This window comes from Tamandua tetradactyla, chromosome 2 (assembly GCF_023851605.1).
Source record: "Tamandua tetradactyla isolate mTamTet1 chromosome 2, mTamTet1.pri, whole genome shotgun sequence".
Classification (NCBI taxonomy): domain Eukaryota; kingdom Metazoa; phylum Chordata; class Mammalia; order Pilosa; family Myrmecophagidae; genus Tamandua; species Tamandua tetradactyla.
The window spans coordinates 108,692,560-108,707,589 of record NC_135328.1 but is presented as its reverse complement, the minus strand read 5'-3'; the positions used below and the strand labels follow the sequence as shown (position 1 = coordinate 108,707,589).

The 15,030-nt window shown below is 42.6% G+C and overlaps 1 protein-coding gene across 2 annotated transcripts in view; it reads left to right on the top strand.

Annotated features, from left to right (window-relative positions):
• The first annotated feature begins 1,036 nt into the window (after positions 1-1,036).
• The window catches only part of GNAQ (G protein subunit alpha q), a 326,720-nt gene continuing 312,726 nt past the window's right edge, over positions 1,037-15,030 (top strand). Inside the window, exon 1 of one of the 2 annotated variants that reach the window (XM_077148480.1) lies at positions 1,037-1,114. Coding sequence is in view for 1 of the 2 variants with exons in the window: in XM_077148478.1 (XP_077004593.1) it covers positions 2,322-2,457 (136 nt within the window). In the remaining variant the exon portion in view is untranslated. Of the gene's footprint in view, positions 1,115-2,242; positions 2,458-15,030 lie in introns of those variants that run through there. The other variant, XM_077148478.1, reaches the window with a different exon arrangement.

Below are 15,030 nucleotides of genomic sequence, written 5' to 3'. Positions count from 1 at the left end.
TCTTCTCTGCTCTCCTGGCCATGGTGAACATTAATCATTTTCTAGGCTGAATATCTTTTTATGAAGGGAACCTACAATATCAGATCTTATATCTTTATGACTTGTTTGATCTGAGTCCTCGCTGAGAAAGAGAGAGAAGGGGACAAGGGATGGGCTGTAGCAAATGAAGGAAGGAAATCACATACCTATCATCCAAAAACCCTATGTGCATTCTTGACTTGCGGCACTAGCACAGTCAAAACTTTACACTCTGGATGAGCAAGTTCCACCAGAAACATCTCAGAGAAAATATGAAATTTGAAAAAGACATTCCCTTCCTAAGATGTAGTTTACTCTCAAGATGTCAGGTTCCATCACAGCTGGAAGTAATATAGGTGTCATCTCTTGTAGCCACTAGAACTAAACGCTTCAGCAAGGAGATTTTGTTCTTGCTGCCATTTATCGGTAGTGTATCACAACGAAAGATGCAAACGACATTTTCAAGTGCCTTAATCAAAAGTGGGAAAAAAATAACCTAGAATGGGATTTTGCTGGGTCGGTGTTTGTTTCCCCATTTTCTATTTTATTCTTTCCTTTTCATTTATTCAATGTGCATAGAATGCACGCGCAATAGAACCTCTGTCTAGGGGAATAAAGTAAGTTTGATTACTTGGCTGTTACACATCCTGAGCCTTTTCAAAACAAAAGGAGAACTTGTAAAATATAAAAGCCAGAAACAACCTCAATTGCATGAAAAGTTGGAGGCCATCAGGAAACTCTTGGGCAGCTTCATTTTCTCGGCTCTGGATTTAGATTTGTATCTGCAGTGACTTTGTGGACGGTTTCGCCTATTAATGATCTCCTTAACCCCTCTGGGAGCCAGTGACAATTCCTTCTCTTCTCCACCCCACAATCAAGAGTATCTTATTTTCTAAGACTGAACTCGGGTCAGAGGTGACGCGAGATATTTTCTAACCGAATGGCGTTTTAGAACGTTTAGGAACGGGAAAGAATGCATATGTGGTTGAAGAGCTGCTCCGCCGAGCAGAAAGACGCTGCCTGAGAGCCGTGGGCGCGAGCGCCTCCGCCGCCCGCGGGGTAGCCAGGCAGGGTGTCCGCGGCGCCAGCCTGTTCAGTGAGTTCGCGGGTCTAAATCCTGCCACTTCCAGGAGGGGCTGAGGCCGCGTACCCAGGCTGGTGGGCCGAAAGGCAGCCAGAGGCAGCCATATTCCCGCTTTACCACGCCCGGGCGGCCAGCCGGGCAGCTGCAGGTCGGCGGCCGCCCGAGCCGCAGCAGCGGATACCCGTTGGGGCGGCGCGTCGGCGAGCGCGGGCGACCGGGTCCCCGCCCCAACCTCCGCTCTGGGCGGCCGGAACCGCTGCGCCCGCGGGCCCCGCCGAGGGCGCGGGAGCGGAAGGCGACCGCAGAGCCCGAGGGGGCCGGCCCGGCGCGGGGAGCGGCGCGGGCGAGGCGAGAGCCGCACTGGGAGGCGCGTCGCGGCGGCAGCGAGCCCAGGAAAGCCTTCCAAGAGGGGCCGGGCGGCACCGCCTCCCGACTCCCCTCCTCCCGCGTCCATTCCCTCCCTCCCTCACTCCCTCCCCCTCCGCCTCCTCCTACTGCCGCCTCCCTCCCGGATCTGTGCTCCAGTTCAGAGAAAGAAGAAAATGTGTGTGTGTGGCGAGGGGGAGGGCGAGCACTGAGCAGCCGCTCCGCGCCTGGCAATCGGGGCCGGGGCTGGGCGTCTGGCGGAGGCGGAGTGCGCGGCGGTCGGGCGGGCCGGCGAGCGGTGTTTGCGCGCGAGCCGGGCGGTGGGCGCGGGCAGGGCCGAGGGCGCCCGGGAGCCGTGTCAGGCGGCGGCGAGGAGCGGGCGTGCTGGGCGAAGGGAGCCGTCGGCGGCCGCTCGCTGCGGGGACGCCCCGGTGGATGAGCTCTAGCCGCCGGGTGCAGGGCTTAGAGGACCTTCGGCTGCTCGGGGGGCGAGGCGGGTTGCCGGTTCCCGGGGAAGGAGGCGCGGGCGTCTGAGCGAGGCCGGGCGCGGCGGCCTTCCCTCGCGCGCCCCCCGAGCCAGTGCCTGCGACCGCCTCCCGCGCCCGCCTCGCTCCTCCCGCGGCCGAGGCGGCCGATCCGGGCTGCCAGCTCCCGCCGCGCCCCCGGCCCACCTGGTGGCCCCGGCCCTGGCCGCGGCTTCCGCGGAGGCTCCCCGAGCTCGTCCCGGACGCGCGCCCGGGCGGCGGGGGCTCGGCGGCCACCGCTGTCTCGGGGGGGCGAGGGCGGGAGGGTGTGTGTGCGTGCGTGTGAGCAGGGGGTGCCGGCGGGGCTGCAGCGGAGGCACTTTGGAAGAATGACTCTGGAGTCCATCATGGCGTGCTGCCTGAGCGAGGAGGCCAAGGAAGCCCGGCGGATCAACGACGAGATCGAGCGGCAGCTCCGCAGGGACAAGCGGGACGCCCGCCGGGAGCTCAAGCTGTTGCTGCTCGGTGAGTACGGCTCGGGGTCAACCGCCCGGTGCTCTCCACCTGGGGCCTCGCGCCCCGGGTCCGCCGCCCCCGGCCTGTCGGGGCAGCTGCTTTCTTCGGCCCCCGCCCCTGGGCGCCCGCGGCGCGCCCCCGGCCAAAACCCGCACCCGCACCCTGAGCGGGTGCGCGTGCGCGTGCCCACAGACACACACACACACACACACACACACACCACACACGCGCACATGCACACACACACACACGCACGCACGGGCATGGGTCAGGGCTGCCCTGCCCGGTGTCTCGGCGTGTGCCTTTTCGTATCCCCGAGGGCTGTGCATTCGGGGTGCGGGTTTGACTGCTGTGCATTTGTTTAGTGGAAAATCACTTCCCGGCGGAGCGCGGGGGTGGGAAGGTGGGCAGAGGGATTGAACTTCCAGTGTCGTGGCCTTGGTTCTCCTTGGGTGGTGAAGTGAGGAGCTGCATGTGTGAGACCCCGAGGGTGGCGAGCGGATTCAGGACACTCTGAGAGATGGAGTGCGGTGGGATGGTCTGTGTTTCTATTACCAGCGTATGCCGGGGTCAGAACTGAATGGTGGAGTGGTGGGCAGACGCGCGACTGGATTCTCCAAGGAGTGATGTTGAGGGAGCCCAGCAGTGGGCCAGCTAAAGAAAGAGGGCTGATGTATTGGCTAGGGGTCGGGTGGGGGGTGGGGCAAGCCCAAAGGTTGAATTGTTCTCTAGCCACCAGGCCACAGAATGGGGAGACCCCAGAAGAGTTTCTTGGCCATCAGATGGTGACAAGCGCCTTTCTTGTCTGCACCATTCCTTCCGGATAAAGATGAAGGATAAGGGAGCGTTGTACTGTGTGGTTGTTGACAGCGATGGATATCTTTTGTTTAATAAGGCAAACCCAAATGTAGGCCTGAATTCACAATAGTTACTGCTGAAAACCAGTGCAGCCTCCCAGTTATTCTCATGGAAGCAAAGAACAACCTTTTGTTTGTTGAAAACGGACAGCAATTTTAATATCTTTGAAATCTGGGTTGGAAGGGAAAATGGGAAGCATAGGGCAAAAATTTCTCTTTAATCTTTGAAAAAAGAACTGACCATTCTGCTTTAACATTAAGTTAGCGAGAAAATGCCATTTCTCAAAGAGGAATTCTATTGATTATTATCTCTGAGAGAATGTTCAGAATCAAGTCATCAGGGTTCACATACAAGCCACCCTGTCATACTTCTGAGGTATTGTGGAAGGAAGAGCAAACAGCTTTGCAGTTACAGGCCTGAGAAATGCTTCCACTTGTGTTCTGCATACTTGTGTGTATAATACATACGTTTCTCAAATATTTTCTGTAAGAAAAGAAAATTGTATCGTCAGTGAGGGTTTGAGAAGCAGGCATTTTCTTTCTTATCTTGAGCTGTATCTCCTGGTTAAAGGAAACAATTGCCTTTGGGACAGAACTGCTTATGTCCTGGATCATTTGCAAGAAGGAACAAAGTATAATGATCACATATAATTATCAATGGTTAATTCACGTGCCATGGCTTTTTGTCTTCATTTGAAACCCAATTAGATAAATGAGTACGTGTGTATTAAAAACAGAAGGCAAAGCACTGGTTGAAAGAGGTAGGCTTAAGGCAATGAAGCCGGGGTGGAAGATGTAGATTTTTTTTCTTCTTTTTTTGATCCTCTCATTTGGGTTACTTCTAATGGCTGAAAATGGTCTGAATTCCCAAGATGAGGAGAAAATAGAGGGAGCAAGAGGACTTTATAGTGCTTAAGTGCATCATTAAGGGAAAAAAAGTGTTTTAGTGTGATTTGTTTAAAGAATTGTTTTTCTTTGTATTTTGTCTGTTTACAGTTTTATTTGCTTTTGTTTGGCTGTAAATGGGGTGTTTGAGGTCTTTCAAGGCAGCCCTGTTGCCTGAAATGTGGCAGCCTTGGGTTTTGCAGCAGCTGAGGGTTAGAGACCTGGGGGTTTTGTCAAAGGGTCTAGGTTTGAATGGCTAGAAGGAAGACTTCAGGGGAAATGAACACATATGGATGGTCAGTTACATACTGTTTATTTAAATAACCAACTGTGCTTTAAAAATTAACTTGGAGATAATTTGCCAAGGAATAAGAATTAAAGAAAAACAGGTTTACTGCTATGGTGGTGGTAGTATGGATAACTTTTTTTTCCTATTAGATATTTGAGAAGGGTTTCATACAGTCTCCTGCTTTCCTCAAATATGGCCTGTTAGAAGTGGTAGAAAAATATATTAATTTAGAGCCCACTTGCATTAGTTAGATTTAAAAATTATACAGCTTGCTATCAGAAACGTGATTCGAAGACATCATGTAAGAATTGCTACAGCTTCATGTTCTAAATATGTTGCTTTGGTGACAACTGCTGCAATACTTACACTATATATATAGTCATACTATCACTAAATGTAGATTTGTTCATGTGTATGGGTGTGTGAATTCCTGATTTTCTGGGCCTTGCAGGGAAATGATGGTTGATTTCTGGAACAAGGAGAGGTGCAGGGAGGGCTTCCTTTTACTCCTGATGTCTGGTGATGATGAGTGAACTTTGTGTTCTGACTCCTTCATTCATTTAAATAGTACTTATTAGGAGAAGGTTATGGCCTTTCACAGTTTAAAAATTTACTAATATTTTAAACCTAATTTATTTAAATTAAGGAATTACCCATGTATGGAAATTTCAGCATAAAACTTTTTAAAGTAAATTTTATTTCAAAGCATGATGCCATTTTAATGAATTTGTTTGGCATGGATAGAAATGCATTTATTTACATAATTAGTTTATTTTTGTAAATTAATAATATTGAGAAATTAGAAAAGGAAACTCACGATTACCTACCTAGATGATATCTGGCAGTAAAATTTGGGCTATTTTGACTTGTAGCCAGCTGATATGACCATGTGTCTCAAATTTATTTTTTGACTTGTAGCCAGCCAGTATGACCATGTGTCTACAGTACCTAAATATTTTGATTTTTATTCTTTGTTTCTAGAGTCTTGAAATCTACTACCATAAGAACATCATATTAAATTTTGCTTATTTTTCTTCTTCTCTTTAGTTTATTCACTCTTTGAATTCATTTATATTAGTTTTTTGACACTTCAAAGAAAACATTGTACTCTATATGGAGTTACAAAGAAATACTTTGTTTTAACTTGTGTTGATGTTTTTGTATACTTTGTAGGTATAAAGGACGTATTTCCTTTAATTGATTGATATTCATGATTATTCACTAAATATTTTTAATTGGTGGTATGTAGACCACATTATTGAATATTAATGTACCTTTAAGTTTGTATAAAACAACTAGTTTTGAATGTTTCCAATCCCAGATATTCACCTTGAAATTCTGTTTAGTTCACCAAAGATACATTTGTTTTCCTGTTAACCTGTTCTTATTTTACATGTTTCTAAGAACTTTACTTTTAGATCTTAATTGCTGAATTGGAAGTTTTGCAAACTCTTTTTATTGGTTGGGTTCCACCTAATGAAAACAGGCAAAGTTTAGACCGCTCTTAGATAGAAAAGTATATGTTTTTGGTCTTCTGAACAGAACTGCATATGTGATTGTAGGTTTTCTTCCTATTTTAGCCTGTAAGCTTATGAGGATAGGGATTGTGTTTATTTTGGTTACTATTGAATCCCAGCTCTTAGCACAATATCTGACCCATAGAATGCTCTCAATAAATATTTGTTGAATGAAAGAATTTACTTATGACCTTCCTAATAGAAATCGAGACCATAAAATTAAAAAGTAAATTATAGAGGTACAGGGCGGGCCGCGGTGGCTCAGCGGGCAAAGTGCTTGCCTGCTATGCCGGAGGACCTCGGTTCGATTCCCGGCCCCAGCCCATGTAACAAAAACGGAGAAACAGAATACAATAAAACAAGAAAATGTTTAAAAATGTTTCCCTTTCTTCCTTCCTTCCTTCCTTCTATCCTTCCTTCCTTCTCTCTGTCTTTCCTTAAAAAAAAAAAAAAAAAAAATTAAAAAAAAAAAAAAAAAAAAAAAATTATAGAGGTACAGGGAAACATTTTATTTTTATATTTGGCAGATGAAATCATGATCCTCTTTAAAATATATATATATGCAACTCTTTGAATCAAATTATTACAGATGCATTCCAAGATAGGAAATGTTAATGTAAGATATTGCATCGCATATATTGAACCAATGTGTTACAGTTCTGTGCTGGGTTGAATTTGAGAATGATATTAACAGTCATGCTTAAATATCAAAGTTTAAAGAAAGAAAAAAAAAAAGAAACCATCCATATCTTGATTTTTTTAAATCATGCAGCAGAGACTTAACCCTTTCATCTTTTTGCCATGTTTTTCTCAGTGATATTCTGATCCACAGTGACTTTTAAAATTCTCTAGAGCACAGGAGGTGACCAATACGTTTTTATAACTTATCTGTACAGTTATATAAGAATCCCCATGATGATAATATACAGATTTTTAAAGAATAGCAAATAGAGCATTTATGATTTGAGGGCTGTATGTTTGTACTGGAAACTCTACAGTTGTAGAGTAAGAAGGGACTTGAGGGGGGGCAAGCCTGGTTGAGTGGTTGAATTCTCGCCTGCCATGTGGGTGATCCGGGTTCGATTCCCAGTCCATGTACTCCCCCTTCCAAAAAACAAAGAAACAAGCAAACAAAAAAACCAAGCAAACAAAAATTCAACAAATGATGCTGCAATAATGGGATACTCACAGGGAAAAATAATGAAATGTTACCGCTCAATACAGCGTACAAAAAAAAGGGGCTTGAAAGGCTGGGACTGTTCAGGTAAATTCAGTGTATGGAGCGCTCACTCATGTGGTTCTGGAGGGAAGCACCCCTCTCACTACTCTTCGGGTAGAGGTAATTGGAGGAAGAGTAAGTATGTTGATTGCCTGAATTAACCCCGATGTTCATGGCTTTCTAAGTTGGGCTACTCAGAAACGTAGAATGAAAGTATTCCTCTAGCAACCTCAATAATGGCATCTCCCTGGAAATATAAAAGTGTGGTATATGAGTCTACTTTAGGGATCAGCGGGTTTTATTTTTTGGTACTCTTTCGGCTTCCAAATGTTGAATATATCTTTAAATGTCAGGATTTATTTGGATGCATTTTCTCTTTTTTTTTTTTAGAACAAGTACTTATTGTTTATCTCTGAAGAGTGAAGTGGGAGCTTCCTATAGTTTATCTCTGAAGAGTAAAGTGGGAGCATCCTTCATAGAAATCAAAACTATAGCTCTGGCTATACAACTAAGGCTTCAGGGTAAAATTTTTGCATTGAACCCTGTAGATTTATTGTTGAGATCTGCCATATAACTGTCAGTCCTCTACTTAGATGTTATTTCTTCATATAGGATCTTTGATACAAATGAAAACCCTGCTGAACAGTGAAACTCTTCCCTTTGTATATACTCAGATATTTTCAAAGTACATTTATAAAGAAGAATCAGAAGAATAACTTAGTAACTATTTTATTTATTACAGATAAATTTGATAGCTTCTTCTTCATTAAAAAAAATCATCTCTACCTGATGCAATGGCTTATATTCACTTTTCAGAGGTGCCTATTAAATTTAGTTATGATTTCAATTACAGATGAATTTTTAAGGACCCGAAGCAGCTTTCGCAGTTGTGAAGCTGCGTGCTATGCTAAGCTTAGCAGAAGAAAGGAACAGATTTTTCATCATGATCCAAGCAAACTTATATTTGAAATTAGCAAGCTCTTCCAAGGATGTGTTTGATTCTAGCGTTCGTCTTAGCTTTTTGTTTGCTTGTTTGTTTTTAAGCGGTGGGTCTGGTAGTTTTGTTGGTATCCATGTGAATGTTGATGGGGTGTTGTGGAGGGAAGATATGGAGCCCAAAGTGTACATCTTCAAAGAGAGAGAAGCCATTTCATGAAGGCTTGGATTGCTTTCTCCCTAAAAAGGTAGAGGCAATCTGTTTCCTCTGGACTCTCTATGTATTGAGTTGGGGGAAAGACAAGTATTTGCAGCAGCAAATTTGAAGTATAATTTCCTGGTTGAAGGGGAGGGCAGTGACATTTTTTCAAAGGGAATCTTTTATAATGACTTTTGAGCAAGGCTAAGATCTCTGCAGAATTAATCCTAGAGAAGTGTGAAATAGCAATAGAAGGTAAAATGTGTGATTGTTGGTGATTAAATCTGTGGCAATAACTGAATATGGTAAACAGTGAATGTTTTCTCTTGTTCTGCAAAATGGAATGACATTAAAAAAAAGAACTATTCTCAGAACCAAACGCTATGTTGTGTGAACATCTGTTACTAATAAAATAGGAAGTTGTTTGACAATCACCTTTGATTTGTTGCATTACTCACATAGAAGAGCCTGTCTGATTTCTCATCTCACATGTAGTAAAAAGAAAAAAAAAGACCTGAACACGCTCTCTGGAAAGAGTTCATAAATCCTAGGTGCTCATGGGTTTGGGCTTTACAAACAAAAATAAACATCCATATTGAGATATGCTGAGAACCAAAAACTGAATTTGTTAAATAAAGATTTTGACCTTTATACCTAGCTATCATTTCTAAAATTACGTAGAATGTTTTGGCTTAAACCGTTCATGGTTAAATTTTAAGCATAAGATTAATATCCAAAAATAAAATTGTGAAAATATTTCAAGTTCATTTATTCAACAAACAGCTAAAAATAAAATAAATTCATTTTCAGTTACTGGAAAATAAAGTTACCTAGTTTTCTTACTAGGCACACCAAAAGAAAAAACAATTTCATTGCTGTTCAAATGAACATGTCTTAAACACCTACTGTGTGCAAAATAGTGTCTATGTAAGGCATTTCTCATTTTATTTGCCAGGAGGGAAAATTACAATCACTTTTCAGTTCCGGTTGTTTTCTAGTTGACCCCCTAGTTCTCAGATATCCTTCTGACTTTACACTTCCTGGTTTTTGCTTTTCTGTTGGCTCTTGAGGCAGAGAAAAAGACAACATAATCTGAAAGCCATTTTCTGGGGAGTAGCACACAAGTAGGGAAAGCAGATGATCTTGAGAATTTGATCTCCTGAGTTATAGGTATTATTTCTTCTGAGTGTATACTTTTTTGCCTTTTACTTGCTCTTGCTCTCTAACTAGATTGGAAGTTCCATGAGGGCATCAAGGGGCTCATGGTTTTTTTGTGTCTCACCATCACACAATGCCTTGCTCACTGAGAATGCTTCTGTTGTCAGCTATTGGAGACAGGTGGAGGTAGGAGGCTAGGGGAGGAGTGGGTGGCTGGATGCCTAAAAGCAGTAGAATAATCATCAGAGGAAGTGAGTTGAAACTTCTTGCTTTCTTCGAATGGGTGCCATCCAGATGTTTCACATTTTCCACTCCTCTTGCTGTTTTGTGGGCCACCTGGGGTATACTGAGAGGAGTTCTGTTTTAAAGCTGAATCTTTTGTCTCTGTGCTTACCTCCTTCATTCTCTAGTGAGAATGATCCAGTTGAAGATTGTCATTGTTTTCGAAGCAAACACCAATAGTGGTTCGAATGGAAAGTTGTTACTCACACAAGTACTTTGAAATTTACAGATTCCATGCCTCTTTATTACAGGATTAATCTTGGATGGTGAGCAGTTTGCTTTAGAAACAAAATAGTTGTTTCAAGGAAGTGTGTGATGGATTGTAGTGCATTTGGGAACGCAAATCTTGTTAATGCTGTTATATTCTGAAGCCTCACAGAAAGGAATAATTGATACGCAAATTAAAGAAGAAGGACTGGAGTGAGACTTTTTGGCTCTGTTACAAGAAGTGAATAGTGATGTTTAGAAACATACTCATGTATATACAGTTCTAGGAGACAGTCTTTTTTTTTTTTTCCCCTTTGAAGAACTGAAATCAAAGAATTGCCTTTCCCCAGAATTTGTTTATTTTGATCACCATCATTTGTTAAAAATGAAATATGATTTCTTCTGTTTTTTTAAAACTCTTTTCATCTTTTTAAATTTTACTTCATTATTTCCTTTCTGCGCTTCCTTTTGCTGTTAGGACAGCAAACTGATTTGATCGTTGGCTTCTTTCACCACCATTTATTCACTGTCTAATTTTTATTTCCCAAGAGAAATGCTTCACGGCCTTGCCCACCCATTGTTCAGTCTTCCCGTTATTTGTTGAAGTTCTCCCAAAAACCCTCCCATGAGAAAACCACCCACCCATGTGCTTATACAGCATTCTTCCTTAAAGAAATGCTTAGGAGGGATTCTTTCAATTCTCTGGCTTGCACGTATCCTTAAGATCTAGGGGAACTTTCGATGCTTCCGTCAAACATCACGTGGCTGTGAATTGGTAAGAGAAGTTGAGTGCTTTATGTTAGGAGGTGATTAACTTTCTTTAATACCATTCACTTTGGTCTACAAGGCAAAATACTTTGTTACTGAACAAATTGCAAAACTCTCATTCCTTTTCCAGAGGACAAGGCCTTGAAATTGGTTCAGGGTTGCCAGCTGAGAGCTAGTGAGCCAGTGCTGGGTAATCTATTGAGGCCCACTGGGATTCAAAATAGGATGTGGTACATTCGCTGGAAGGAAGGAAGGCGCTGTAGATGTGTGTTGGCTAATAGTGCGTCTTTTTCGTTTAATGATTTGAACATTATTGTCTCAGTTACTTAAAAGCCTTAAAACGTCTCTTTCTAATTGTATCTTCCTACAGATTGTTAGGGGAGATGGCATTAGCAGCGGTCTTTGCTTTTATTACATCCATACTGAGTAGGTTTTTTGGTTTATTTCTTTACTTTTAAAAAATTTCTTTAATTTTTAAAGGTAAAGATATGAAGATGCTTTCTTGCCACGTGAATCGATATTTTAGGGCCTGTACTTTTCAGAGCTCCTTCATTATAATATGGGTTCTTTCTGCAGATGGCAAATGCAATTTTCCCTTTGTCCTAGAGAGATGACCCATTTCCTGCAACTTTGTTCTAAATAATACAGTATGATTTTAATTTTTGTGTCCTTAAAAGAGCGCCAGGATACTTGTTAAGTGTTTAACTCTCTTTTCACTCTTAACTCTTGTGATATATGTTTGAAAATTGATAAATCATGCAAAAACAATGGCAGATTGGCTTTGTGAAAGTTCGTTTGGCTAAATAATTAAGTACCCCTTATGGAAGGGCATATTTGATTAAGTATAGGTATCTTTTCCAAAACCTGTGGTGAAAGGCAGCCAAATATTTCTGTCCTACATCCTTGATTGTCCCCCCCACCCCGAAATTAACCCTTAGGTTTGTTTTTTCTGTAGGCGCCTGTAGAATGAAGAGATTGGACTAAATGATCTCTAAGGGCCAAACTCTGAAACTGTCCCTGCTTCCACTCCTGCAATTTTGAAGTCTCTTCCCATTTCTCCCCAAACACACCCCTGAATGAAGAGACTTTAAGTTCAGCCCTTTCCAGTGGGTAGGCTTTACAACATGACATTACCAGGACAAGTAGACTCTGGAAATGCTGTCCTCTTGCAGCTCTACCCTTCGGGGACAGAGCTTTGCGGGCCTGCAAATGAGGCATTAGTGGTGTCCAGAGCTCCCCCTCAGGCTGCCTGGCATGCTGCTGATAGTTTCCCAGGGAATGGTATCAAAAACCTCCTGTCATATCAGCATGGGTCTCTTGCTTCCTGCAGGAAGCTGGGAGGTGCACAGGCAGAGCCTGAGAGGCAGCATTCAAGAGCTGCCCTACCCAGGCCCGGGCATTTTTCTTAGATATCTTTAAGGCTGCTTCCCTTGTCTTACTACTTCTTTTCTTCTTTGTTGGGCTTTAAGTCTTGTTCCTCATTGCTTACAGATAATCTCTGCCACCTAACCTGTTTCTACCATTTTGACAGAGAGAGCAGGTTGTCCATTTGCGCCTGGGCCCTGAGAGTGCCTTCTATAGCAAAGCAGGGCACTTTTGGGGAGGGGGAGCTGTGTGGGGTGGGGGAGGGAAGCTGTTTTGTGTTTGGAGCTTCTAGGTCCCTTTCCCAGGGCCTTCCAGGAAAGATTTAAAGTGAAGCATTGGTCCTGGATGGACCAGTTTGTGCTCACTACTTTTTTTCATCATTGTACCCATTTTTCTTTTGGGGCTTTCATCAAAACCAGCAAAACGGGTAGTGGTGGCAACAGCCATGTCTTGAAGTAAAGAATTTTCAGCTTTTTAAAAAATATATATATCTATAAGGCTGGTCTCCGAACTGCCCTTAACCAGCATGGTCATGATCAGAGAGACTTTAAGGAAGCAAGTTCCTGTGTCCATGGTCCGGATTCTGTGGAAAGGTCTCTGTGACCAAAGAAGAAACAGCTGGATTTTCACCCCAGGTCCCATCCACTGTGCCCTTGCTCTCCCGCCCCGTGGGTTGAGCGAGTGCAGAAGCCTGGCTCATCTGGGAGGAGTTTTTGTTTCACATCATCTTTCCTGTCCCTTCCCTCCGGGAGGTGTCTCGATAGGCTAAGTACAGAGCTTGTATAAGGCAGCGTCCTGAGAAAGCATCCATGCTTTCAAAAGAAAATCTCCAGCATGGCTCCTCAGTGCTTTTTTCTGTCACCTGTTCAAGGTGATAGAAACACATCTTTTACAGCACCGAGGACTCTGCTGATCTGGTGATAGGTTACTAGAACGTCTCTTTAGAGACCCCTTGCTCAGGAAATTTGCTTTTTTGGGCTTGCTTCTCCCACCATAGAGCGATAAGTGGATTCTTTACTATCCTGAGATATTCTCTAGGGTAGGTTCATACTGAGATGGGCGCATGTAATGGAGAAGCAACTTTGTAATTTTTAGCTGAGCCGAGGCACTTCTCAATTGGGCGCGCTCTCTTCTTTGCCGTTCACATTCGGGACTACCGCTGCCATGTCCAAGCCCAGGGTGTAGACTGTTTTGTAAGATTGTTCAAGGCCCCTCAAGCCCATTCCCAGTTAGACCAACATCCAAAATGGAACTACGTTTATTGATGACTGAATTGACTTAAGAGAATTTCTTGACTCAAAATCCGTATGGAAGAAGGTGTACGGGTGGTGGTTCAGTAGCAGAATGCTCACCTTTCACGTGGGAGACGCGAGTTCGATTCCCAGAACATGCACCGCCCCCCACCCCCCAAAAGAGATCCATATGGAAGAACTGGGAGCAGGACTAGGTCATGTTAAAACAAAAGAAACTTGAAATCCACCTCTCTTTTTGTTATCACTCACTTCTTGGTGGTACATAAACAAATGAATTGCCACACTTGACCCTGACCTACAGTCCAGGACAGTTGGGGTATCTTTCCAACACTAGGCGCCCCAAGGACGCATTGAGTCACCATCTAAGATGTTAGCCAGAGCACATGTAGAAACGACTAAAAATATTTGGGCACATGCCCCCTCTTGTAGTGAGGAGTCCTGTGCGTTCCTCATTGTCTGTGAGCTGCACGCCTCTGTGTTGCTGCACCCGTTTCTGATGAACAGTTTGTGTTTAGCTTCTCCATGCAATTCTTAGCCAAGAATTGCATCTTAATTGAGAAAATTACAGGACTTCATTAATATTTCTTTAGGGAAATATTGATTCCAAATATGTTTTCATAAAAATCACCTTCTATGTCCTTTGAGAAACAAAAAGGCTTTCCACTCCAGGCTATGCTTATTATGGGAATGGATACTCTTTAGGGGTTTTCTAAATCCCTGGGGTTTATCTGTGACTTGCTGCTCAAATTACAATGTATTCTTTCTAGAATTAATTAACGCATTGTACATGCCTAGAACTGAATCTTTGGGTCCAATAATGATTTATTTTTTTCTATAAAAGATATTATTCCTTTATACCATACAATATATCTTCCAGCACTGTGCTACTACTTGAATTTATATTGTAGTATATTCTCTCTTTGGAATGAAATAAAGAAGAGCAATTAGCTATCATCTTATGGTGGTATAATTATCTAAAATAATTTAAAAGTTTAATGATGAAAAAATCTTGTATGTGATAGTTTAACGTTGAGTTAAGAAGAGGCATTTATATTCTAACACTTGAGAATTTTCTTACATTCTTTCTACATTTCTTACGTAAGAAATACCTTATGTTGTTTTCTTATCAGCCTTCAAAAGAATAGCAGCCTATTCTGTATTATGTAATTAAATTTTTTTCATGTCTTGTTTTTCCATGATTTTGAAACTACACAAGTATTGCAACAGTTTTTACACAAAGTTTGAAAGAAAGACTTAAAAATTTATTCATAAATTTATCCAAAATGTACCAATATAAGAACTGCGGTCATTTTTTTGTGCGTTATTCCCTTCTAGTCTGTTTTATTTTTTTATTTTCCTGTATAGTTGTAATCATAATGCACACTTTCACATTATGGAATAAGCATTTTTTTATGTGGCTTTATGATGTTCATATTAATATTTGAAATGGCTGTATAATATTCTGTTGAAAGGTACATATTAATTTGCTTAATTATTCTTTTTTTGGACATTTAGATCCCTCCCAGTGTTTCCATTTAAAAAATAGTGCTTTAAAGAACTCCTTTTTGAAGATAGCTTTTTGAAATATATACATACACACACACTTTTGTTAGAATAGATACATTGAAGTGTTATTCCTAGGTGAGA